The following is a 27,394-nucleotide window of genomic DNA, read 5'->3' as shown; positions in this document are numbered from 1 at the left end:
GTGGAGGCTGCTAGTCAGAATCTCGCTCTCCAGCCCCCTTCCCCCAAGGTTCAGAACCAAACCCAGAGCCTGGTAGGCCTGTGAGGAACAGGATGGGGGGAGCCCTACACCTTTCCCTCTGGGGAGGCCTTGCGCCATGACAACCTCCGCTCTGCGGTCCACCAGCATCCCCTGAGCTCTCAGACTTGCTGTGGCCTAATCTGGCCCCGCGGAAGGGGAAATAAGTACAACCCTCAAACACGGCTGTGCTGGCAGGAGCAGAGCTTGACTTAAACGGGGGCCCTTTGACGTTGGGGCTGCCAGCAGGGAGAGTCTCCCACACGCCTCTCTCCCTCTGCGGTAGGCGAGAGACTGTCCCACAATCCCAAACCGTGCCCCTTGTAAGAGTCTGACCCAGGACTGTAGGGTATTTGCCAACGGGCGGGATTCCCAGACGTGGGTAGATCTGTGGCCCCAGCTCAGTGTTAAAACTGAAGGCAGAGTCACATTGCAGCTGCTCCCTGATTGATCTGTCTTATCTTGTATGATGTATTTTGGAGGGGGGACTCCCCATCTCCTCTATCTGGGGCTCACCTCTCTGCTCCTGGCCCCCAGGTTCAAGCTGTGTGGACGGGTCAGAGGGCCTGAGGCAGAGGAGCTAGCCAGAGGCGTGCTGTGCTCCCAGAGCATGAGGAAGGGGACTGTGGGGCAGGATCACACAGAAGGGAAAGAAGCAGAAAGCCCCCTCCTGTTTGCACCTACTTGAACTGCTGCAGAGAGGCCAGGAGGTGAAGGGAAGAACAGTGGGAGACACAAGAGAGAGGAGACATGGGGGAGAAAGATGCTCCGAGGTGAAATGGGGCAGGGTGAGAAGAATCTGCCCCAGGGGAGTAAACAGAGGAGGGTTCCTGCCCCATGAAGAGGGGAAATAAATTAGGGGAAATAAAGGAGACTAGGGGAGGGGAAAGAGAAAGTGGGGAGGGAAGGAAAGCATGTGAGGGCCACCTGCCCTGTCCGCTAGCAGATGGATGCTCCGTGGCTTTTTCTTTAGATTTATTCTGTCTCCCCCCTGGAGCTGCAGAGTGGGGACAGGGGACATTGCTGCTGGGGTCTAGCTGCTGCTGTGGGGTGAGTAGCCTCTCATGCCCTGCGTGGTTACATCAGCCCCTGGGTTTCACTAGCGAGTAAGATTTGCCCTTCCTCTTCCCTCATCCAGCTCTGCAGGGTTTCACCCGGTGATGCCCCTGTTGTACCATTTAAAACTTGCATGCCTGGGAGCAGCACCTCCCTGCCCCAGCGGCTGGGTGAAAGCCCCACACAGGAATCTATCCCAGCTGGGGAAGTTCATGCTGGAGTCTGGTTTCTGCTACTGCCCTACAGCCTGGCCTTCTCCTTCTGCCTGCGGCTTTGGGATGGGTGGAGAGGATCTCAGGGCCCAGGGGAGGAGACCTTGGCAATACAGCATCATGGTGCAGGTGCCACCACGCTGTGGGAGGCAGATCACTCGCCCTGCGGCTGCAAAGCCAGGCTTGGGCTAGCCCCACTTGCCCATGGATCCATCACTGAAATAGTCCAGCCAGGAGCCACTCATGTCATGTGACTCGCCCCTCCATCTCACATGCTCTGTTGGAGTCCCCCAGCAGAGAGAGAAGGCTCACAAACCTGTCAGTCCATTGCTTGCCTGGCAGCTGATGAGGATAAACAAGGCAGAGCTTATGTGTCTCAGGAGCCATAGGAAACATAAGCCGGGGGGACTGGGTGGCCTGGAGGACTGAGAGTGGGCTAGGAAATCTGTCATGGCTAAGGGACCTAGTCAAATCAAGAACTGTTCAGTAGTGGCCAAAAGGCACTGCCGTGTGAGGAGTGTGTGAAGACATGTATGGAACGAGTTGCCACGTCTCCGCCTGGTGCCTAATGCACATCCCCAAAATCACCAGGGTGTTTCGTCCATCTCAGCAGAGACAGCAAAAGCACCAAGAAGCCCATGGAAAGTGCAATCCTCTCTCACCCATCTCCAGGCCTGTTACCATGGAGAAGAGAGGGGTTCGGTGTCATTCCAGGGCTAAATTCACTGAAAGAAATACTGAGCAGGGGAAAGGGCGAAACAAGGGAGGAAGAGCTGTGACTCTTTCCATCGTAATGTAAAAGGGGAATAAAAGTCAGAGAGAGAAAGTATGAAATACAATGTGGAAATAAACCGGTATGTGCATCTGGTGGCTAGAGCACTAGAGCAGTACTCAGGACATCTAGGATCTATGCCTGACACTGGCCTGGGTGACCTTGGGCAAATCTCTTCACCGCCCTGGGCCTCAGTTTCCCCATCTGTAAAACTGGGCTAATAATACTGCCCTCCTTTGTATCGCACTTGGAGCTCTGCTGATGAAAAGAGCTAAGAAGTATTCTTATGGGAGTGGGAAGGGTTTCCTGGAGCTAGGGCTCTAGCTAAGGACTTAGGAAACCTTGGTACAGGTCCCAGCTCTGCTATAGACTTTCAGCAAGTTCCGCATTGGAAAAATGGGGGTCTTGGCACGTCCCTCACTCCGGGAGTGCTGTGAGGGTAAATGCAGGTCGTACTTTAGCTGTGTCCAGAAATGAATCATTGTCATTTATAGGCATTAAGATGGTACCAAGATTGAGGTCCCATTGTACCAGGCACAACATAGTTCCTCCCTGAAGAGTTTACATTCTATCTCTTATTCTCTTATTCCCTAGTACAATGGGGCCCTGATCTCAGCTGGGGTCCTTAGGCACTGCCATAATACAAATAACCTCATTTCATTATGTCTAAATAGGCAAGCCAGACAACAAGAGGCAGAAAGGAAACATTATCCCCATTTCACATAGGGGAAACTGAGGCATAGAGCAATTAAACTGACTTGCCAAAGGTCACAGAGGTGGGACCTGAGCCCATGTTTCCTGAGGCATCAAGCAGTGCCTAAACCGCAAGATCGTCCTCATACATTTTCTTAGCATGTTTCCTTGTAAGTGACTAATGGAGTTGGAATGATGGGACTATTGTTTAGGGGGTTTTGGAAAGTTTTAAACCTGTTCTTCTTAAAGCGCACACATATACCTGTGTATAAGGGTACCACTGACTGGACCGTCAGTGTGGAAAATAATTTGAAACCACAGTCAGTCAAGACTGCCCTCTGGAGGCAGATAATATCATCCTTAGTTCTGTAATTCAATATAAATATATTTCTAAAAACTAACTGAAACAAAAATTTCAAGGCCCTAAACTGACATATATAAATGGAGTAACTCATTATAGTGAGGAGAAATCTGAATGATCTTTGCATAATATTGCAGGGGTTTATGTATTTATAGTCTAAATTAACAGCACTTATAAATCAAGGGTGACCTCTGGTGGCCAAATTTACATGATTGAGTATTTAATACACTTATTGTATCTTGATATCATACAATGATATATATATTGGTGTTTGATACACTCGCCCACTTATTAGGGCCTGACTTTGAGCAGTACAGGTGCTAATCAGGGCCACAATTCTTTTTCACAAGTTAGCTAAAGAAAATGCTAAGCTGTCAACATGTCTGAACTATAGTTTCACATCTTTATGACCAAGACGTTTTCACTGAGTACACTAGAATATAATCTGGCAAGAAACAAATCCTGTCCATGGATCTTTTCCTAAAGAGATGTGTTCTTACCCACTGGGTTTTGTTTAAAAGGAAAACTAATCAAATGTATTATTTCAACCTCAGGAGATGCAGTATTTACATAGGCTGCGCCAAATTCTGTTCTCAGTTACTCTGAATTTACTCTGATAGTTTCAGTTGAGTTCCTCTGGGTTCACACCCTGCAAGTGAACTCAGAGTCAGGCCCTGTGTACACAAATAATTCACTGTCTTTTTTTTTCATTTGCACACTTCACTGTCAGCTACAGGCCTGAATGAAAACCTCAGATTCAACATCCTATGAGTCCGGATGCCTTGCTGCATCTTGAGCCAATATTTGCAGTGTAAGGTCTGTTCAAATTGTTCTCCCATATGGGAAAAGTTGTCTCCTGGGGCCGATTGTTGCTAGTTCTTTCTTCGAAACTGACACAGTCACACGGGTGGAATACTGGGGGCCAGCTGCGAATTCAGTAGAGAACACACTTCCAAGAGTTAGTCATATCACAGAGTGATATTCACTGTGTGAAGGTAATTTAACTTGGATTGCAAGCAGCTGATCTATATCTAACACTGGATGAATGGATAGATAGATCCTGAATTCAGTTGACTAAACACTACCCCCCTCCAACTCTCTTTATAACAGTCTGTGTGAGGTGAGAACACACTCTATAAGACACTGACTATTCCCCTTGCTTGGGAGTTCATTATCTACACTAGCAAGAGAGGATAAAACAGCACTGACATCTAGCGGTTGTTTTTGGAGTGGTAGGACTGTATGTACTTTATCTAAGATGTTGTCACTAGACAGCACAGGGAAGGCAGAGGAGTGAGTGCAAATTAACCAGGGTCAGTGCTGCAAAAATGAAGTAAACTTCCAAATCAGGCAGGTGACCCAAGACAATGTATCACAGGTGACAGGTGAAAGTAATCAGTAGATACTGGAGGCTTTTGATTGCTACAGAATCATGGGAGCATGTGCAATGGGCCCGATCCTGGAAACAAAACTGCCACAGAAGTCAGCGTCTTAGAATTGGGGTTCTGCGTTTTGAATAGTGGTGGCTTCCCTGAGGTTTCTGTTTCTTAGTCTCCTGGCCCAGTGCAGTGATAGATTCAGGTGTTTGGAGAGTAGGAGGGGAAAGAGTTTGCAAACAATTTGATCAAAGGGGCTTTAAACTCACATTGATTATTAATTAGATGCTTTTATATGCTCAGCCCCTCTCATTGAAATCAAGGTCCCATTGAAATCAAAGGGAGCTTTGCCACTGACTTCAGTAAGACTGGCATTGAACCATAAACTCCTATCCTTCGCTGGTGGTTTGTAAAGTGGATCTGAAAGGGTTACAACAAGAAACAAATACTCCAGAGAAGTCAGTGGGTTTTTTTTTTCATCTGCTCCTCAGATCTGTGAAAGGACAATGCCTGAAGCCAGAGGTGAAAACCAGGTTTGGTTCTGTTATCCCAAAGCACTCCTTAGAACTCACTTTAACAAGTCCGGAGAGACTTGTATCAGCTACAAGAAACTACGAGCTACTGTTTGCAGACAAAACCACTAATGAAAACCAGGCCAGGGCTGCCTAAAATCTAAGATATAAATGTGTCCTCATAGGTCAAAAGCATGGATAAGAAATGAGCTGCATCCTATTGGAAAGATGTGTCCCCCCCGTGCCTTGTGTAGATGTTACTGCCATAGTCAAGCTTGCTGGGGGTCATAATTTATATCCTGTTATCCCCAAATTCCCTTCTACCAAACCCTAGTCACGTTTGTTTCTATGCACATTATATGGATGTATCCTAGGGCAGTGAGAGGCCATCCTTCTCGTCAACTATCCTTAAAGAAAAGGAGTCAGTCAGGACGCCTGGGTTCTATTCATTGACTCTCTGCGTGACCCTGTCAGATGTCAGCTATCTGTGCCTCGGTTTCTTTAAAATGGGGATGAGAATATCGACCTCACAGATTGTGAGGCTCTAGTCATCAGTGTGCTGAGGTTCTTGGATGAAAGACACTACAGAAGGGCCGTGCTGCAAGTGTGAACTTTGCTATTTTGGGGTTACTTTAAGAAATGTGAAGTGATTCTGAAAGTGACATTCTTCCAGAAAAATCACTATGTAAAAATGGCCTCTTCTAACACTCCCCAGCCATGTGCAGCAGAGTCATACCTGCAGGCTTTAATTACAAAATATATATATATTTATACCTGTATCTGTAATTTTCACTCCATGCAACTGAAGAAGTGCTTAATGCCCAAATAAATCTGTTCAGTCTTTAAGATGCCACTGGACTCCTTGGTTTTTTGTGTTTTGTTTTTTGTTTTGTTTTTTGTTTTTTTTAATAAATATACATCTTAGTACTCTGTCCCCTCTGAAGCACAGAGAGTGCACGCTGGAGTCCATTCTAGCTCATGTGTCATAAGCAACAGGATTAGCAGCTAAGATCCAGCAACAGCAGCCTCCTTATTGTAGATGCTACTGGGTGGCTGAAAGAGGCCCCAGCTTGACTTTCAGATCCCATAGTGAGCTGGCGGGAACCATTATTTGTAAACTGAGCATGTTTAATACTGAGCCACTGAGAGAGAGGTCACGGATGGATCACCACCATGTTGTTTTTACAGCTCCCTTTAAAAAGACAAGCAGTAATTAGAAACTTGGCCCCTGGATAGCACTCTATTTAGAGACACTGCTGTGTGTTTACTATATAGGTAGAGATGTGGTTTTTAAATAGAGACCATCAGAGAGAGGGGCAGATGTAAATACTCCTCACACTAACACATTTGTGGAGGGAAAATAGCCTGTAAACCATGATCCTGCCCCCTCCCCCAAGTCTTAGCCATAAAACTTCATTTCCTGCTATCTAGAGCTTCAAAAGGCTGCGTTAGCCTTTCAAATATTTGAAGGGTTAGACTTTAAAACACAGGTTAGATTGGCTGATCTCTGGGGTTTCATGCGCTGGAGGGGAAAGGAAGTTTTGGCCCAATCCTGAGCACCTGCAACTCATGAGAATTGAGGGTGCGCTTTGTAAAAACGAGGCTCATTGCCAAGAGAGTTGGCTGCAGAAGGAGCACCTGCAATGATGTTCCATAGGATTTTTAATAGGGGCGGAAGAGAAATGCAAAGCTTTGGTATCTCTGGGGCTAAGTGGGAAAAGGGGCTTAGAAGGAAAGAAACAATATATCAAAGGGGGCGATTTCCCTCTCGCCTTCACAACAGCTGCTCCCTGGTTCTAAGAACTTTCCCAGCCAAGAACATCTGCTTTCTGTTGGAGCTGTGTTCTGCCTTCTCCTTGCTGGGCACATGCTAACAGGTGACTTACCTGCCCCTGCAGCTTCCAGATCTAGGAATCCCACTCCCTAGGAAGACCCTCCGGCATCAAGCTCGCTGTGATTTCTGTTTCTCTAAATCATGAGATGGGATCGTTTCAGGAATACCCCCCTCGGGGCACACCACACAAAAAAAGGTGGGGAAGGAGCAATGTGGTTTGGGTCATTCTATTCTCATAGGCACACACCAGGAATCTGCTTTACCAACTAGTCCATAAAGCCTGGTGCTTTGTTTTGGTTTTAGGAAAACAGCTTCGTTCAAACCCTCAGGATCCAGCTGCTTGTGTGATGTTCTGTTCAGAGACCGCATTCCCTGTGTGACCCTTAGCATTTGCTTCTGGGCCACAGGGTGTATTGCCGCTGGCTGATATATGGGGGGGGGGGGGCTGTGGACTACAGAGTCAAAACTTGATGCAGTAGGTTTGCCTTCAGCCCTGACGACAATGCTGTCTGAAAGGTAAGGGGCTGATTCTGCTCTCGGTGGGTCTCCTTGCAATGGGTGGGCGCCGATTCAGGCTCTGACTCTGACATGGCAATCTGGAGCAACTCCTCTGGACTCAGTGGGGGTGAAACTGGTGTAAGCTGGGCGGGGGGAGGAGGGTCTGCGTCTGATCTCCGTGTAAATCAGGACTAACTCCCCTGAAATCCAGGCGCTTCTTGCTGTGAGACCGGGCTCTTTGATCTCGGCAGAGGCTGGGCTGAAGGAGTTAATACGGAGCGAGTAAAAGGGGGGGGGGGGGGGAAATGCTGGAGTTGACACTTAAACAGGAGAGGCGGGTCCCTCTGGCTCCTGATTGGCCTCCACTTCCATCCAAAACTTTTTTTTTTTTCCTTTTTCACTTCTCCTCCTCCTGCTTCTCCGGGTCCCAGGGGAGGGGAAAGTGGAATAGTGCGAGATCAAAAATAAACCTCTTATGTCAAACGAGGGGGAAGAAAGTATAAATACTGAGGAGTCGGCAGCCTGCTTTGGGGCTGCAAAGGCTTTGGAGGGGCTGCTCCCGGCGAGCTTGGCCAGAAGCGTCTGGGGAAGACAGGCGGGAAGCAAACTCTTAGCGAGAGTGAGAAGCCCCTTCCCCAAGCCCCCTCCGGCTCAGCACCTTGCCCAAGCAGCCCGCTGACTTGCTGCTGCTGGGTGTTTGGCTTGCCAAGGGGCAGGGAGCTGGTGCTGACCCCCAGACCGGGCTCTGGAGGGAAGCGGAGCTTTCTCCATCTCTCTCGCTCTCCGCTTGCTGGTAATTAAACCAGCCGGCGTTAATCTCTCCCTCTTCTATTGCATCTGGCTTCACTCCCCAGCGCCGGTCCCACGCCGGCTTGCGGAGCGCGCCCTGCCCTGCCCTGCCGGGGGTGGCCCTTGGGTCTCCCGTCGCATTGGTCCGGTTCCAAGCCCGTGGCATCCATGCCCCTGTCCCGTCGGGAGCCGCCCTTGCCTGGCAGGCTGGCACCTGCCTTCCCCCTCCTGCTGCTGCTGGGCGCTGCCCGCGCGCTGCCCCGCCAGCCCGGGGACTCCCAGGAGGTGGTGCCGGTGCGGATCCCAGACCCGCGGGGCGGAGAGCAGGTCTCCTTCTGCCTCTCCGCCTTCAGCCGGGACTTCGTGCTGCAGCTGGGGCCCGATGCCCGCTTCCTCGCCCCCGGGCTGAAGATCCAGCGCCTGGGCCGGCCGGGCCCGCGGGCGGAGGAAGACGAGGCGGGGCTGAGGAAATGCTTCTACTCCGGGACCGTCAACTCGCAGCCCGGCTCGCTGGCGGCCGTCAGCCTGTGCCGGGGCATCCGCGGCTCCTTCCTGGTGGACGGGGACGAGTACCTCGTCCAGCCCGCAGCCCGCAGGGGCGGCGATCCCCTGCTGCAGCCGCACCGGCTCCAGAGGAGGCGGGCGCCCGAGCCTCCCGAGCCCGGGAGCGAGCTGCCCGTGAGGACCAGCCGCCGAGCCAAGCGCTTCGTGTCCGCGGCCCGCTTCGTGGAGACGCTGTTGGTGGCGGACGCGTCCATGGTCCAGTTCTACGGGGAAGAGCTGAAGGTAAGAAGATGCTGCCCCCTCCCCCCGCGCCTCCAGCCCCTGGCAGGTCCCTTTCCACCCTCCACGCGTGATCTGACACCCGTGGGAATGAGAGGGGGCAGGATCCAGCCCCTTGCGATGAGCATCTCTGGTTCCTGGGGGAGCCTCCCAATGAGCGATCCGGGGGCGAGCCCCACTGGGGAGCAGCCACGCTCAGGGGTCGCGCTGACTTCAGGGCGAGGAGCTGCCTCCCCAGGAACCCGGCCTAGTGTCTCCCCCTGGAGGGAGTGGAGCTTCGAGGAGACCTGCTGTCTCAGCTCAGAAACCAAGCCCCGGTGTTAGCGCTGCGCTCCCCACAAGGGCTAGAGGCTTCTCGGTCCTGCCTCCACACTTGAAGCCACCGAGAAGAAACACCCTGAGCTCAGGGGTGAGCCTGAGGGGTTCCGGTTTGGGAGCTGCTGGTGACTGTCCACGAGCTTGCTTTGCAAAGGCTGTGCGGCTCGTCCCTCTCCGGGTACCCTGACTGGGTGGCAGGTGGGGAGAGAGAGACCTGAATTCACCCTCTGGTGACCACGGGCGTTTCTAAACATGGCCAGTGCCCCGGCTCCCAAGGCGGGTTGTGACGCTTACCTGTGTGGAAACATCCTATGATCAAATAATGGGCTGCTATAGAAATCGGTCTAAAAACCTGAGCGCCTTTCAATAGGGTCTTGGCCCCACCTGGCTGAATTTTGTAGCAGGGATATATTTCTATGAGAGACTATAGCATGGTCCCCCATCCCCCTCTAAACAAGTGTATTGTCTTCCATTACATTCTCTGTGCTTTTGACATAAGGCTGGTTAACTAATGTTCCTAAAGTGCTTTCAGATCCTGTCCCTGAAGTGTGAGTTTGAGACATAGATATCAAATGAAAGAGATGATCCTTGAAGGTGAACATAAGAATGGCCAGACTTGGTCAGACCAATGGTCCGTCTAGCCCAGTATCCTGTCTTCTGACAGTGGCCCGTGCCAGGTGTTCCAGAGGGAATGAACAGAACAGGGAATCATCAAGTGATCCATCCCTTGTCGCCCATTCTCAGGCCAGCCCTGGTTATGCCCAGTTGATCTACAGCATCTGTAACGTGGGCTTTCAAACCTGTATTGAGCATGATCACTTGCATATCCCTCACTGAGGTCCAGCTACATCCCAAGTGTGACGCATTTTAAAACTCAGCTATTGTTAAGCGATGTTTGTGCATTCTCTCTCACATACACAAATGACTGTGGAGTGATTTGGGGTGTTTTAACCAGACTAATAGTATTTTCCTTATCTGAGTCATTCAAAGATAGCTGCATGGGTTTTGATGAAGCTTTGTTGCACTCTTGAGCTGACAAACGGTGCAGTTTCAGCCTAAAAGGAAAACTGTGGAGACTGTTCTGAGCAGCTGAGTTGATCAGCTAGCGATGGATTTGCCCTCACCCTTAACTGTAACAGCATCGTCACTAGCTATGGGCTAGTACCTTTCATGTTGCTACAGAACTAGCCGGGGAAGTAGGAAACGCTGTTGTAGCAGGAGGGGAAGGAAGTGTCTCTGGCCAATGGAGTGAGCCGTGTCTAGGCCTGCATCTCACCAAGGAGAAAGTGCTACTGTTTCACCTGGTTCTGAAACCTGGTTCATCAGGGTTTGGAGGGGAGAGCGGGAAAAGGGGGTAATATCTCTGTCTCTTGGATATATAGGGAAAGTGCTCTGCTGCAAAACAAGGGGATTAACTGAATTCCCTCTTGGAGCTTTAGCACGGTGAGTAATGCAAGCCTCAGCGGAACAATGCACCAGCCTGCTTGGGGTTAGCCACCTGCTATCAGTTAGCGCAGACCCTCCCTGCACATGAACACACTCATGCCACGAGGCAAACAGACTCTTCCCCATGCTTCTGCCCTGGGAAACGTTCTCTCTTCTATGGGAGAAGAGGTGTCCTTGGCCCGGTACGAGTCCAGGTCTCACGTGTCCATAGCATCATACCAATGGCACCGATTGGCCCCGTGTTCAGTCTGAATGGAGAGGCAAAGGACTGAATCGCCTGTGGAGGTTGATCTCCCCTCTCACCCTCCAGGTCGGGACTGATGCTCTCTAGCAAGGTGCATGCCCTGCCAAGCCTGCTCTATGGACAGAGAGTGTCTGTCTCCAGGGCTGTCAGTCTGGGCCCCCGTCACCAGCACTGTCACTTTTCAAACCCTTGGCCTATAGTCTCTGCCCAAACCCAACTTCTACTCACCTTCCCAGCCATCAGATGCACCATAAGCAATTGTACAAGTGTAAGCATGAAATCCACCTGCTCTTGTATGGGGGCATACGGCACATTTAGACAGCAGAACACAATCTACCCCCGGAAATCCCTGTATAACTTCCATTAGTGTAATAATAACAGCAATCCCTAGGTCTTATAGTGCTTTTTATCTGCCGATCTCATAGTTTTTTTTGCAAGGGAGGTCAGTATCCCTCTCCCCTTTTTTACAGATGGGGAAACTGAGGCACACAGAGGGACATGACTTGCCCAAGTGTAGGGGGAAAGGAGACCATGCCTCATGAGGCAAATATACCCCAGCCATCACTGGCACCGAGTGGAATCCACACCACTCCGTATATTACCCTGCCACCTGCTTGTGCAGGTATTTGCCATTGTTTTGGCGGCATGTATTCTGCAGCAGAGGGTGGATCTGGCACTGAAGGCCAGACTGATTCTAGGTTTGTCGTCGCGTGGTTTGAGTGACCCGCTCGTGCTTTTAGGTACTAAAGTGACAGAGGGTGCAAGAGACTGGCACCAGTGTGTTAAACAGTAAAGTCTGTAGGATAGCAGCAGTTGCTACTAAATGGCGAATGGTCCATAACCAGTTTGGGCATGGGGGGGAGTATACACACACATACTGGGGAGGATGTGCAAGAGACAAGACAAGGCCTGACTCTGCAGTAGTCCTAGGTCCTGAGCTCAGATTGAAGCAATGGGATACAGGGGTGGGTAAATTGTAGCCAGATGAAACCCATGTGCTGCATTTTGACTGAAGTAAGCAAGCAGCCAGCAGGATTAAGGTGGGATCTGACCCCTTCCCAAAGGCTTCCCTTCATGTTCTCCCCAGTGGGGGCACATTCTCATTCCTGCTCTCTTCAGTTGAGACCTGATCACAGGTGCTGGGGGGGCTGCTGCACCCCCTGGCTGGAAGTGGTTTCCATCATATCCAGGGGTTACAGTTTGGTTCCATGGCCCCCGCTATACTAATTGTTCCAGCATGCATGGTCCTGATCCTGAGAAGTGCTGAGCATTCCAACCCCCACTGACTTCAGTGGGACTTGAGGATGCTCAACAAGATTCCGGTTCTGGCCCTTGTTTGTTGTTGTTTATATAATACCAGTAGGGTGCTCAGTGCTGTATAGATAAAGTCCCTGCCCCGAAGAGCTTACACTCAAAATAGCAGGAGATCAGGTCCTATTAGATGCAACATTGTGACCCAAATCATGAGGTCCCAACTGGTTTGCTCAGTTCTTCATCAGACAAAGTCAGTGAGAGTTCGGAATGCAAGAACCTGAGGTTTGGGGCCCATGGCAAAAAACTTGGCCTTGGATAAGAATGTCACCCCACCATTGCATTTCCCATCCCAGCCCTGAGAGGGGCCACCAGGGCAGACCATAGGCGTCATTATGAGGTGCTGCATCTTCCATGTCCTATTTTTGCTTTCAAATGGGCAAGCAGTGGCTTGAAAAGAGCGGTAGGGTTTTCAGGATTTGTCCCCTGCTGGTTACTGACGCTGCTCCTAGCTGTCTACGGACACGCTGATGAAATCAACGGATCTCTGACCGAATAACTGATCTCGCTGGGTTTCTGTGATCGAGCTGTCCCTAGGCAGCTCTCAATGGCACCACGGCCGCTGAGCTGCACTTAGAACCGCTGGGCTGCTGACATGCCAAGGATGTAGCTATGGGACAAATCCAGAAGCCAGTTACCGTGGTTTAAAGGAATGTGATGCCACCAGAGGCCCGCGTAAACAGGCTGCTTATCAGCCAAGAGATCCCAGGACAGTGTGTAAAAGGGTGGAAGGGGCCCTCTCCCGATCCACTATTGGAAGTTGCCAAGCTGTTTAGTGGGAAGGGACCATAAGCATTAGGGCTTCTCAGGGGGAATATGGCGTAACTCCATTTTCTGCAACTGAGGTTGGATTCTCGCTCATCTTTCACAAAAGCAAGATTGAACTGATTTCAGGGGAGTTCTTCAGGATTTAGAGGAGCATCTGGGGCAGAGCATATCCAAGTAATCCTCATTCAGTTCCCCATCCTGCCCCACCCTCTTCCCCTTCCTACTGATTTCTCAAGGGAGGGGAGGGAAATATTATTTTCAAAATGCTTATTTTGGGGGGGAGGGTGAAGAGAAGTCAATATTTTTTTTTCCGGTGGAAAGAAAATGATCAAAAAAAATCAACATTTGAATATAAAAATCCCACTCCGTTCTAGTGCTGAGTTTACACACGCCAGGGCGGTTATTCAAAATGGTCCCACTCACCGGCTCTATTTTGGCTTCTTGCGTGATCAGTAACAAGAGTTCTGCAGCTGAAACTCAGCTGGCAATCCAGGAGGCGGCTCAGAATCCAGCTCACGCTCCCATAGCCGAACTGGCTTTGCTGAGCTAGTGGGAATGCAAACTCGTTTGCGTCAGTGGGAGCAGCACATCTGACTGGAAGATGCACAGGGAGCAAAAATGTTGAGACAGAAGGGACCGTATTTACATAGTTACTTTTCTTCTCGTAACAACACTTTAATTACCAAATATTTATTAAAGGTCAAAAGCATTGTTTATAGTAAGAAGCTATTTTCTTACATAAGCTGTAACAGATCAGGCATTGGATATACATAAGAGGAAACGGGAGGGTCAGAGCAGTGTAAGATATAATCAATTTTATGCTGCTATTAAGGAAGTTCCATCAAAATTTTATTCATTCCATTCCATTTGCTCCATCCTTCCTCAAGTAGCTCAGCTGTTAGCCTAACTCAGACAGCAGGGGTCTGATCCTGCTCCCTCTTTACGCTGACGTAAATCAGGACTAACTGTCCTGACATCCGTGGGGGAGGAGACAGCAGAACCGGGCCCTAAGGCTCTCTCTTTCTCATCACTTCTCTGAATCAGATTATTCCAGTGGGCATTTGTTGTTGCTTGTTCCTGAGAGGTGCTGAGCGCTTTCCGCTCAACAGGGCCTTGGGAGCGCTCGGCGACTCTTGGGAGGCGCTCAGACCGTCACAAGATGGCGTAAGCAGTGATGAACGGTGCCTAGATTCTACAGTGATAAATGCAAATACCCGCACCAAGCACCCAATGCTCGGCACGGCTCCTCCAGAGACCCCACAGCACTTTACAAAGGTGGGTGAACACCATTAGCGCAATAGGGCTTTTTTTTTTAACAGTTGAGGAAACTGAGGCATGGAAAGGACTAGGGCCTAATTATTTCAGAGATGCTGAGCACCCACAATTGCCGCTGACTTCGATGGGGCCTCTGAAAATCAGGCCCAAGGGGAGTGGAGTTAGGTACCCGAAGCAATGGGTGTGTTTGAAAATAGTGGTCTCTTTGACTTGCTTAAGGCAGCACAGCCAGTTAGTGCCAGAGTCAGGGCTCAGATGCAAGTCTCCTGACTAGCGTGCCCAGTTCACTTGAGAGTGACCTCAGCCGGCCTGGTAGGAGTAAGGGCTTGGCTGTGGGCACCGTGTTGCCAACCCCAAGCGTTCCACAATCATGAGTTTGGTCTTAAAAATCACGAGATTTCAAACAATAATAAATGTTGGGTCCTTTTTCTTTGCCATCTGGTCTCTGAGCCTTCAGGGTGCACTGGGGTCATGTCTTCAAGCTTTTTTCTGTAACTTCCTTTGTTCTTGTCAAAGAAAACGGGGACTCTCTTAGTATCCCCTGACTCCAGCAGCTGAGGCTTGAAGAAAAAGCATCAAATATCATAAGACTCGCGATAAAATCAGCAGCTCTGAGTAAGTCATAAGATCTACCCTTGACTGTAGTGTTTCCTCCATACAGTTGGGATCTGCACTAGAGCTCCATTGGGCCTGCTACAATCTGGTTCCTTTGAGAACAGCCAGTAGCTAAACCGCTGGACCCAGTTTGTGGAGCAAGGCTGTATTGCATCGGATTACAGTCAAAGTCCCATCTATTGCAGACAAGCAGGGCACACCCTCTACATAGGCCAACTGATCCTCAAAGTGACCTTGCAGGTGAGCTAAACCCAACCAGATCTTGCTGGTAGAGTTGCTTCTAGCAGTTCCCATCTACCAAGTGGCTATTCTAGCTCAGATGAATTTTCTGTGTCCCATAAAGTCTCAGGGTGACATTTCCAAAGTCTCCTAGGGGAATGAGATGCACAGTTCCTGCTGATTCCAATGGGAACTAGATATCTGAACCCCTAGGTGGCTTTGAAAATGTCACCCTGGGCTTCCATCTGGTGCAGGTAGACAGTCACAGCTCTCTGAGGAGGAAACGGATATTTGCTTTGCTGCCTTTCTGCCACCCTGTGCTCTCTGGCCGCTGTGCACTCTGGCCGTGACAGTAGATGGCTCCAGATGTGATTGAGATGGAGCTAAGACTGCCTTGTGCCAGGATTTTTCACAGTTTGCACAATAGAGTTCAATTAATCCCTTGACAAAAGGAGCCAGCCCTCCTTATCTGATTGCTGGATAAAGGGGGCATTCTGCAATCCGTGAGGGCCATCTCTGAAGGGTCAATTAACATGGGCTGCCTGTTTCCAGCTGCTTTTCACTGCAGCCCCGGAGGAAAAGGAAGAGCAAGAGAAGTGGGTGGCTGAGCACATCAATGCATTGGCCTCTCCGCTCCGGGGCTCTTGGTTGGAGTTTATCTTGCACATGGAAGTGAGATAACTTTGGCAGCCTGAACTCTGGGTTCAAGAAGTCCAGGACGAGGTTGAGCAAGGAGCTTAAGAGGCATAATCCAGAGGGGGCCAATATATACTCCCCCCCCTCTCAATTTCTGCCCACTGGATGTGGGAATCTTCTCCACTTCCTTTCCTGAACTGCAGCGTAATGTTAAACAGCTGCCATAGCTGACCCAAGAGGTGGCTGCTGGCAAAGTGACTGTTGATTATAAAGCACTTTGGTATGAAAGGCACAGTGTAAGAGATCATTGTGATTACTCTGTGTCTCCTGCCTAAGGATCTGTGCGTAACTCCCACATGCTGAGAAAACAACCTAGCCTGGAATAATTACAGTGGTGGCAAAAGACTAAACAAACGTGACTGTGCTCCTGTCCAAAGCTCCGTCAGAAAACAGACATTGCTTCATCTCTCCGATCTGGTGTGTCTAGCAGGTTAGAAGATGGGACAAGGCGTCAGGATTCCTGGGTTCTACTTCTGGGATGGAGTGTGTTCTTGTAGTGAGAGCAAGGAACTTTGGAGTCAGCGCGCCTGGCTTCTATTCCTAGCTCTGTCGCTATCAAGCTGCGTCACCTTGGCCAAGTCACTTTAACCCTTCTGTGCCTCAGTTTGCCCACCTGTAAAATGGGGATAATGATATTTGCTGACATCGGAGCCATGGGCGGTGGGTCAGCTGATCAGGAAAGGGCCGTGGTGACTGAAATGCTGTCATCTCAAAGGAGAAGGAAAGCAGGTTGGATTCCAGGCCCAGCTGTACTGACCCTGAGCCACCTCCCCTAGGGCACTTGGTCAGGTTACGGGGCGGGGGGGGGTGTATGAAGAGCACACTGAGCAGAGGATAAGAACATCGGCGCATCCCCAACTCCTTAAGCATGGAACATTCAGCGAGGAGGGAAGGAAAGGAGAGTGGGAGGAAGAGAGAGAGAGTAGGAAAGGAGGGAGGAGAGACAGAGCTGAGGAGGAGGGGGAAAGAAAGGACTAGAAAGAGATGAAGGAAAGGAAGAGATGGGGCACAGGAGGAAAGGGAAAGGGGAAAACATGTGAAGGAACAAAGAAAAGAGGGAGGAGAGGAGCTGGAGAAGAAAGAGGACCAAGAGGAATATGAGCAGGGCAGCAAACGGGAGGACTGGCCAGGGTTCACTTTGCCTCCTGGCCCCGTGCTGCCCACCACTTACTTTGGCTGCAGCCTGGCTTTGTGCTAGGAAATTCCTGGCTTGGCCATCAAACTGCCGAAGAAGGTGTTGTGTGAGAGGCAGGAGCCAAGGCCCTGGCAGAAACCCCAAGAGCTCCCAGAGACTTTGGTAAACATTGAGGAGGCTGTCCCGCTCCCCACCCGCCAGGGATTCCAGCTGGGGCTGGAACGTCCTTCTGGTTCCCGCTAGCCCGTATCATTATGGAACAGGAGCTGATGCTGAGCCATCTCCCGAGGAGCTCCAGTCCAGTCCCACGGCTCCGCGCTGCACGCACCAACCGATTAAGGTCCTGACAACCAGCGGGGAGTGAGTTTTGCTTTGCAGCCGTAGGGACAAATGCTCGGGGAACTAGTTCCACCCAAAATCTGTCTGCGTAGTATCAAATCAGTGCTTGCTGCTGGGGGGGCTTTTAAAGGTCCTTTTCAGAGCTCGTCAGTCCTAAAAACCGACCACCTGTCTTCTTCCCGGGGTCTGTTTGCATACAGAATGCCCTGGACTTATTTCCCCTCCAATAAATGCTGTCTTCTAAGGAGAAAAATCACTGCCGGTTAGGATGTTTGGCTTAAAAAGCGACCCTCCAATAGCAAATCAGAATGCGGGTCCTACAATAACACATCAAACTGGGGGGGGTGTCCTACAGAAATAACCCGACCGTAAAAAACCAGGTTGAGTGGGTTCGTGTCCTACTGAAACAACCCTACAGCAACAGATGTGTGTGTATAGTTTCATTCATTTTTTTACCCTTCCCCCTGACAATATTCAGCGGACTGTGCAGCTTCAGATAAATAAGCGTGCAGAGAGGCGTTTCGCAAGACTCTTTACAGTCACATGAAATCCTTAGATGTGATCAAATTAAACGTAACCACTTACATTCTTATCTCTCATCTTATCTCCTTCCCCCTGTGTTGTGCTGTACGCTAGCAGCAGTCTCATGATCTGTAATGGTTTGTGCTTTTCACGTCGGTCAGCTGCAGAGTTGCTGGCCTGACCGATGGGGCACGTGGGTTCCTTGCTGGAAAGGCAGCTGGTTTGCTTTGTAACTCAGCTGAGCAGGAGCTGTTAATACTACCGGAGCATAATAATACCTAATAATAATTAATATCTAGGCTTCCACAGTACATCAGCCATAGATCTTCAAGCGCCTCATTAGGGATATTAAGAAACATTATTCCCAGAGGGAAACTGAGGCACCACTTAACTTCCTAAATCTGGTGTGTCTGCTACTGAGGGGCACTGAGTGGCATTTTCTGATGTGTTCCCCAGTCTGTTTCTCCTTTTGGGGGAATTGGATGGAATTTGGTTTTCTCGCAATAGCAATCAGCAGAGAATCACAACTCCACAACCACTACAGGGGAGGTGGAAAGTTACCGAGGGCTTCATTAAACAGTGGAAACTTACCACTTTATTTCAGTATGGGCCAAATCCTGCTGCATCTGCCCAGGCAGCTGTATCAATGCACTGGGTGAAAAGGAAGGATTCCTCTCTCTTTCCTCTGAGAATTTGATAGTGATCCAGATTCATCTCCCCAGACTGGAACCTGCCCCTCCAGTTTTAATTCTAGGTCAGATCCAGGACTGGAAAAGGACCAATTGTCTCGCTTTAGTTAAAGATGTGAGTGAAATCTCGAGAGCAGTTTTTTTGAGCAAGATGGCAGAAAACTCACAAGAACACTCCTGATCCCACAATGCCATTCAAGGTGGCAAAAATCATCTCACAAGATTTTTAACCTCATCAGATCTGATCCCCTCAGCCTTGATTCCACCCTTTTCCTAAATCTAATCCTGCTGCTTCAGCAGCAGGGACACCACGAAGGGAAACCCATGGAGATCCAATGACAGAGAGAGGCTAAATCTCACTCTGGACGTTCTTCATTAATACAGAGGCCGGTAGGGTTAGGGGTGGCGGAAAGGAAGGTGGACAAGCAGGATCAAACAACTTCAAATGTTGTCTTCGGCTGTGAAACACAGTGATCGGCATCTGCAGAACCCCTTGGATTCCAACATGTTTCTGAACTGGCGCTGCTGGTCAAATGGACTTTCTGCAGGTGGCTTGCTTCTCACCCAAGAGCAGCCAGGTTCCTACCACGGGTCAGCAGAAGTCCTTGCTTGCATGCTGAAACAGAATGCGCTGCACAGGCCGAGCGCTGGTATAAATAGACACCAGATGGTGGAACAAGTGAATTTGACCTTTTAATCTTCACTAAATAGCTGTTTGTTCAGTTCACTTTCCGTCTTTGCCTTCCAGTTCTTTTCTATGTTTGCAGATACAGGCAGGAAATAAGATTTTAACCCCTAGCCCCACTGTGAGGTCTGCCAAACCAGCCTACCCCACCAGAGCATGTTCCTGTATCCTGCACCTTTGGGCTCAGAAAAGATCTCATAGCACTCTTTGCAAGAATTGAAATGTAAACCCAGGTGTCTGAGCCATTTCAAAATAGATAATTATTTTCAGACCCTTCAAAATTCTCATTCTGGTTCCAGTCTCCCTTGTTACCTCATCCTCCTCCCGCCAAACCATTGCTATAGTCTACTAAGCAGCTACCATATTCCACCCCAGAGTCAGCTGCACTTCAGTGGTGGGTGATGTGAACCCCTGGATGGTTTGCATATGCGTTCAAGTGCTTCGGGGAGCCTTCTGCTTTAAATTGGAGGTCATTATGCCAACTTCAACCCCAGTCTTGTGAAAATATGGAGTCCTCTTCAGAAGCATTATTCCACAGCTCTGTGGCCTTTTTATTAGGGTGCGCATTTTGACTTTACCTCAAGGCAGAGATAAAGAATTCTCACATTTCCCCTGGAACAATAACAGTAGGATGTTGCAAGTTGCATAGCCTGGTGTATGCTTCTTGCCTCAATAGTGAATTCTTTGCTGCATCTGCTCTGTGCTTTGCAACTGTATGTCACATTATGGAATTCTGGCCAGTCTGAATAAACACGTCTAGTGAGTGTGCCCCTCACTCGTTCTGGTGCCTGCTAGAATGTAATGGACTGAATTTGACTAACGTGCATATTGCTAAAATTAGACGTCTGTTCGCGTGGCTAGTCTGTGATAGGATAATATGTTGCAGAATGATTTAAGATAACTAGGAATGTCCTGCTTATATGGCATTGGTTCAAGACAGCCCCAGTGCACCAATTAGTCTTTCAGAAGAGACATAAATCCAAGCTCCTGACCGCATTTTGCTAATTAGGAGTGGCACTTTTCATAAGAATAGGGATACGCTGACTGCAGTGTGTCAGCCACATTTCCGTTTAGTTAATTACGTTCCAACTCCTCAATCTTGCTGCTCCCTGCAGTTGCAGTTGATTGTGGTATTCTTCACTTCACTCCCTTCGGTATTGTGTAGTGTTGCTGTTAAACAGCTCTCTCATTCCACCCCAGAGGTGGCTGCATTATCAGCAGTGACTGATCTCCACACACAGTCTGTGAAGTGCCTGGGGATCCTTGGGGATGAAAGTCATTTTGTACGTTATTTATATATGAACATTGCAAAGTGCATCAGATGCACCGTGTTGTGACAAGACCTCAGATCCACTGAATGTTGGGATGCAAGCGAGACGCCCGTCATGGCCACTGATTTACATGTGTGCATTGGTGAGTCTTACTAATTTTCTAAGCAAATGGCGCTTCTGCTCCTCCCATGCAAATCACTGGCCCAGGAAAGGCTGTGAGCATTGCGAGCTGTTTATTCCCCACTGAGGCAAAGAATTTGGTGCATTCCATACTACGGGATACTGTTCACTCTAGCTAGAGCTGAGACTGTTAAACTCACTGGTCTCAGCTGCTGGTGTAAATCTGTAGCAGCTCTGCGGACTTCAGAGCTGCCCTGGATTGGCACAGGTGTAAGAAAGGGCAAAATTCAGTCCTTATGTCTGAATCTAATCTAATTAAATAATTATGCTAAAGTCACTGAGGTGAGACCGCAAAGTGTAATTTGCCTGGGATGAGAGAAGCCACATTCTCTTTCTCAGTACTCATGCTGTTGTGCAATGATTGCATTTTTTTCTCATGAATATGATTCCGTGAGACGGTGCCAAACGGAGGAGGAATTTCAACGCGCCGATAAGATGTTTACATCAACCTAAACATTGCTGGAGCGTTTGACGTATTCAGTAACCTCTGCTTCGCCTGTTCGCCCAAGCAGAAGGAACTCCTGAGTGAATGCCTGGCAGCTTGCATAAGTGCTATAGGAACAAATCCCATTCACAAATAATAACACCGGAGTATAACGCCCACACACGGTTTGGACTAAAGTACCGCAGCGCTCAGGGCTTGCTGGAACGAACTCGGCTATTTCCTGCTGTGCTCGTACCGTACCTCTCTGAGCCAGGCGTGCTGACCACCCTTCAGGAGTGGAGAATGTGTTTAAAGATCACCTATTTGAAGTTGAGTGTAAAGGCCAGCAAATACTCCTCCATACGGTAGAGTGAAGACTTGGGGCCAGATCCTCAGCTAGTGAAAATTGGTGTTGCTCCATTAAAGTCAACAGAATTATATTGATTTTACTTCTGCTTTCCAGCCCCTCCCCCCTATGTTCATACTGCAGTCGTACATCCAATAATGTAGATTTTGTATCTTTAAAATGCTTGTAAAGTATGTGTCATGCCCCCTCTAGTGGCTGGTCCACATAGAAGTTAACAACCTGCTACTGCAGCTAGCTAAGAGAGTTCTTGATATACCTCAACTAGCAGAGGCCTGTAGTTTGGAGCTGAAGGCCCTTGGGTCAAACCCTGCTGACCACATAGATATGTGGGTGTTACATACACAGCACGGAGATGGAAAATATATAGTTAAAGTGGTTACATTGTGATTGGTTCCTGGCTTTAGAGGACTGGGGTTGGAAAATGAGGGCATGGTTCATGCTACAACTGAGGATGCACAAACACATCCCTCAGATCACTGACATCCTTCTCCTGAGCAGCTGCAGATGGCAGTGCGTTATTTGCAATACAGAGGATCAGCAGTGCTCCAAAAGGCAATACAGACATAGACTGAGATACACCTCGATCTAGGCCCAGGGATCTGATTTTTCCCCTGTCTTGCACCTTCGGTTGTAATTTAAACCAGTACAGAGCAGGTGTAAGAATTTTACGCCCACTCTGGGCTGGAGTAAACGACTGCCCAAGGCGCAGGGCAATGGAAAAGGTGGCCCATGGATCGTATTGAGGATGCTGTCTGCTAGGTGCCCACTTTAGACGCTGTAGGAGTGATCATGAAGGTTGGATTGCTTCATCCCTAGTGCCCAGGACTTAATAAAACCCTAAGTAGTGGTCCCTGCGAGAGAACAGAAAGTGGCAGACTTCAAGCTGTATACTTTGGACCCAGAAGTTTCCCCTCCGCAAGGTTTAACCCTCTGGTTGCCCGTCTGCCTTTCTCGTTTCAGAACCACATTCTGACCCTGATATCAGTGGCCGCTCGGATCTACCAGCACCCTAGCCTAAAGAACTCCGTCAGCTTGGTGGTGGTGAAGGTGCTGGTTGTGGAGGATGAGAAGGCCGGGCCGGAAGTGTCTGACAATGGAGGGCTCACGCTGCGCAACTTTTGTAACTGGCAACAGAGCTTCAACCCCGCTAGTGACCGTCACCCAGAGCACTACGACACTGCTGTCCTGCTGACTAGACAGGTCTGTAGTCTCAGCTGCTGAGAGACCAGAATCCATATGGGATTTACCTTGGGCATGGTCTGGAGCATAGAGGGAGATAAGGAGGGGGCAGAATTATACCCCTCCAGTCCAATACTCTAACAGTGCTAGGCGCTGTACATACACCTATTAAGAGATGGTCTCTTCTCCAAAGCTCTTATATTCTAAATAGAATGCAGACTGTTATTCCCATATCAGCGATGGGGAACTGAGACCCAGAGAGATGACATGACTTTGTCCGATCTAACCCCGGGGCACGGAGGCAGAGCAGGGAGTTTAAGCTAGATCTCCTGATTCCCACTCCAGTGCTTACCCATAAATCCGTCTTTCCCCTCCATGAAATATTTTCATTCTGGTCCATCGTCAGGTGCCCAGCAACGGCATCAGAACTTTAGAGAAAAGGAAGAGATGAAAACTGCTTGGAAACCCACTGACTCATAACCGTGAATTTCAGAAAACCAGCTGCTCGAGGAACCTCACTTAGTAGTCAGTTAATAGGCCACATCTTGTCTTACTTATTTTCATATCACAGAACCATGGGATTTATAGACAGCAACGATCTAGGAGTTCATTTTGTCTATGCCTCAAGCATGAGAGAGCTTGGTAGATCTGAGTCTAACGTGCAGTACCATCTCCTGGCACAAACATACAGACGTAGACAGTTCTTTCAGCAATCTACGTAGCAAGACACAGGTTAACATACGAGGAGAAGCTAGAAGTGGGAATAGACCCCAGGGAGTGGCATGCTAACGGAACGATCGATAGATCCCTGGTTAGCCATATACCTACAAATCCATACAGGCCATGAGTCCGTGGAATCACATGGGGACCCATGCTTTCTCTAACTATATTTCCTCTGGCTCCGTTTTCAAACACAGGACTTCTGTGGGCACCAGAGCTGCGACACTCTGGGCGTGGCTGACATTGGCACCATGTGCGACTCCAACAAAAGCTGCTCTGTGATTGAAGATGAGGGTCTCCAGGCTGCCTACACCCTGGCTCATGAACTAGGTAACTCCTTTTGTACGGCACGCACTGGAGGAATAGCCGCCGGACCACTGCGGCAGAATCCATGGCAGGGTCTTTATAGCTCCAGCATCTCGGCTCTGAAGTCTCTCTCAAGTCAGGGGGACTGGCAGGGGGCAGTTTAAACTGGAGGGCCAGATCCTCAACTGGTGTAAACTCACACAGCACCATTGTAAACTGGCGTAGCTCCATTGACTTCAATTATTATTATAAATGATGTTTATTATATTAGTGTCTAAGGGCCAATCAAGTTCAGGGCCCAGCTGTGACAGGTACTGCTCTGAGTGTAGACAGTCCCTGTCCCAAAGAGTTTATCAGCTCAATAGACCAGGCAGACCCAGGGTGGGGGCAGAGGTAATACGCCCAAACAGAATGAACAAGATGATGGCACCAAACGTCTTTTTTTTTCCCCCCCGCAGTCAAGCTATGCCAGTTTACACTAGCTGAGGATCTGGCCCAAGCACTCCAAACCCTTTTCTTTTTATTCACTGTGGTCCTTTGCGCCTGCTCAGACTGGTCTGTGTCCAACACGGGAGATCAGCTCCCACTGTGTAATTCAGATACAGTGGGGGGGAAAGATATCTTTGAGCTTTGTTCCTGAGTCTGGTTGGTCGCATTTTGCCACTTGGGATATGATGTTTGGCTCGATCGCGCCTGGGGGAGCAGGCACAAAAAATACAGGGGCACCTCTAAGTTAATGGACGGAGTTGCGGACAGTGGAGTCTCCACCTCGCGAGCAAGCACCTTATTGAACATCCGCTTCTTGTGGCGGCATCTGCTTTTGCCTGCACCTGGCTTACGCCTGTCCTAGGTGAGGTGCTCCCCATGGGCCCTCTGTGTTTGGGACTCTCCTGGAAGCCGACGGGGATTCCCCGTTCAAACCCGCGACAAGGCTGTCAGCCTGAGAAGGGCGGGAAGTGTCAGAGGCCGGGCGGGGTGTACTCAGAGAGGATGTAGGCTGGTGAGGATGGGAGGAGGGAGGAAGACAGCTTGCTAACATTCAGGTTCTCTCTTCTTCCAGGACACGTGCTCAGCATGCCCCATGACGACTCCAAGACCTGTGAGAGGCTCTTTGGGCCCCTGGGAAAACATCACATGATGGCTCCTTTCTTTGTCCACTTGAACAAGACCCTGCCCTGGTCCCCCTGCAGCGCCATGTACCTCACTGAGTTTCTGGACGGGGGACATGGTAGGAATCAATTCAGTTCCCACTGGATGGCTGGGGTTGTTCCACGGGAACCCAGACCAGCACAGGTCCTCCAGGGCCATATTTTCAAATGTATTTAGGCACCTAACCTGCTGTGGCACTTTTGAAAATCCCATTCGAGCCCACCTGTATCCTTAGGTGTCTATATGCCATTGACAATATGGCCCTATTGATATCCCTGCCTCCTGTTCAGCTGGGTGCACAGACTTCATCTCTAATTGCTCTTAGGTCGGTCCAAGCACCACGGCAAGTTGGAACACACAAGCTGGGAAAGGGAGGCAGTGGGCCCTGGCTGACGTCTTAAGCAGGCAAAGCCCGAATAGGTCAGAGGCCCCCAAGCGCCCATATCAGTCTTTTACCCACCTGCTTGGCCTATAAACTCTCCGTCACAGACACCGTGCACTGGAGCGTCCCCGCTGCACTTTCCTCGCTGCTCGTCTCTCTTTAACATCTCGCACCACAGGGGTTATGCTAGGGAAGCAGAGGTGCTGGGGCAGCTTCATGCAGCCAATAGCAGCTGAGGAATTGCTTCACTGGGGGATCCTGATGGCTTGGACGTGACGCCCACTGATCAGGGACAGCATAGGGATAATAAAGTCATCTCTGCCGGACAGCAAGAGAGAATGGAGCTGGCCCCTAGGACCCCAGGGCTATGCCTTAGGTGAATGGTAAACAACTTTATTTCACTCTGCTTTGCCCTGTTCACTGACCAGGTGACTGTCTGCTTGACGCGCCAGCCGAACCCATTGTCCTCCCCACAGACCTTCCAGGCCAACTCGCCATGTACGACCTGGACCGCCAGTGCCAGCAGATCTTCGGCAAGGAGTTCCGGCACTGCCCAAACACAACGGACGAGGACATCTGTGCACAGCTGTGGTGCAGAATGGACACCAGGGAGCCCCTATGTCACACCAAAAATGGCAGCTTGCCGTGGGCAGATGGTACGCCCTGTGGAGCGGGCAGGCTGTGCTGGGATGGCAGCTGCGTGGCACAAGATGCGAGGAAGCCCCAGGTAACAGAATGGCTGATGGGGAAAGAGATGATCTGTCTCAACCCGGGTGAAAGAACTATTCACCAACTATTCAGCGGGGCCCTCACCCATGATCTTCCTCTCCACCATCATCTTTAAAAAGCAGTTGAGCTTTAGGCGTTGCCCAGCCTTGAAGGCCATATTATCATTATTATGTGTATTGTGGTAGCATTAGGAGTCCAAATCATGGCCCACGACCCCACTGCGCTAGGTGCTATACAAACACAGAACAAAAAGTCAGCATCTGCCATAAACAGTTTGCCATCTAAGTAGAGTTAATACTTAGCACTTGCATACATGATTCCTCCTAAGAACCAGGGAAGTCTCATTAACCCCAGATGCGGAAACTGAGGCAGGGAGCCGACATGACTTCCCCAAGGCCACATGGCAATTCACTAGCAGAGATGGGATTAAAACCTTGAAGTCCTGACTCCCAGCCTTGTGCTCAGACCGCTAGACCCTACTTCCTCATTGCCTACATCCAAGGAGGGTGAACTCAAACACCAAGCAATTTCTGCCCGGGTCTCAAAGAAGAGACAAGATGAGCAAATACTCTGGGCGTGAGTGTTAACTGCTGATAGTGTCAATGGCCCCGATCCTGCAATCCAGTCTGCTAAAGTGGATCCCTGTGGATCAGGTTTATGCCAATTAGAATTGGGCTCCTAGATGGCTGCCAATTTATAAATGAAGCACCTCATGTTACAAAATTGGCAGGGGCTTGGGGGCAGTTCCCTTATCCTCGTCCATCCTAACCTGTATCCAGGAAGGGCCCATATCTTTTGATTTGCCTGGGGGTTTTTTGTGAATATCTCCTTTGATAGCATGTTACGCTGAGATATTTTTTATTTCAGCCCATGCTGGACAAGGCCAGCTCATAGATTAACTCTGCAGTGAATTTCATTATGGTTTGTGCTGGTCTGAACTAGACTGAGCAGATTGTCCTTGTGCCTTTGAGTCATTTTCTTTCCCCGCTGGGAACGTACATGGAAATCAACTACTTCTGAATCAGGGCCCAGTGCAGCCAAGTATTTAAACACGAGTTTAACTGTAAGCACGTGAATAGGTTCATTAAAGTTGATCGTGCTTAAAGATAAGCAGGTGCATAAGTGCTTTGATAGATCAGGGCCCCCAGTCAGCACTGTTAGGAAGCAACATATGGGGTCATTTTACTGGTGCTTTAGTCCTTTATTTGCCCTCCATATTTACATGACAGGATCAATGTCAGGATAAAAATCACGAGGCTGAGTCATAATTCACAACAGTTTTCCTCTGGTGTGATTCCTCTGGCCTTCGTGACCTTGCTACTGAGCACAGGGGCTACGAACTGAGGAGAGAACACCTCTCCTGTTGTGCCAAAGCATCGCAGCTTTACTCCTTTAACTGTGAGTTTCCTGTCCTTCGTGGGCTCCTGCTGCAATCATAGCGATCTTTTAATGTGCAAACAATCATATTTGTGTTACCCCCCC

At 49.6% G+C, this 27,394-nt stretch overlaps 1 protein-coding gene across 1 annotated transcript in view; it reads left to right on the top strand.

Moving 5' to 3' along the window:
* Positions 1 to 8,302: 8,302 nt before the first annotated feature.
* Positions 8,303 to 27,394, top strand: part of ADAMTS8 (ADAM metallopeptidase with thrombospondin type 1 motif 8) — a 28,750-nt gene continuing 9,658 nt past the window's right edge. The window contains exons 1-5 of the mRNA XM_029912895.1: positions 8,303 to 8,946; positions 22,408 to 22,647; positions 23,544 to 23,676; positions 24,713 to 24,880; positions 25,612 to 25,956. Of these exons, the coding sequence (XP_029768755.1) occupies positions 8,329 to 8,946; positions 22,408 to 22,647; positions 23,544 to 23,676; positions 24,713 to 24,880; positions 25,612 to 25,956 (1,504 nt within the window). The 5' untranslated portion in view covers positions 8,303 to 8,328. The remainder of the gene's footprint in view (positions 8,947 to 22,407; positions 22,648 to 23,543; positions 23,677 to 24,712; positions 24,881 to 25,611; positions 25,957 to 27,394) is intronic.

Source organism: Terrapene carolina, unplaced genomic scaffold (genome assembly GCF_002925995.2).
Source record: "Terrapene carolina triunguis isolate 2854851 unplaced genomic scaffold, T_m_triunguis-2.0 Scaffold374, whole genome shotgun sequence".
Lineage (NCBI taxonomy): Eukaryota > Metazoa > Chordata > Testudines > Emydidae > Terrapene > Terrapene triunguis.
This window is presented reverse-complemented; position numbering and strand designations above follow the sequence as displayed.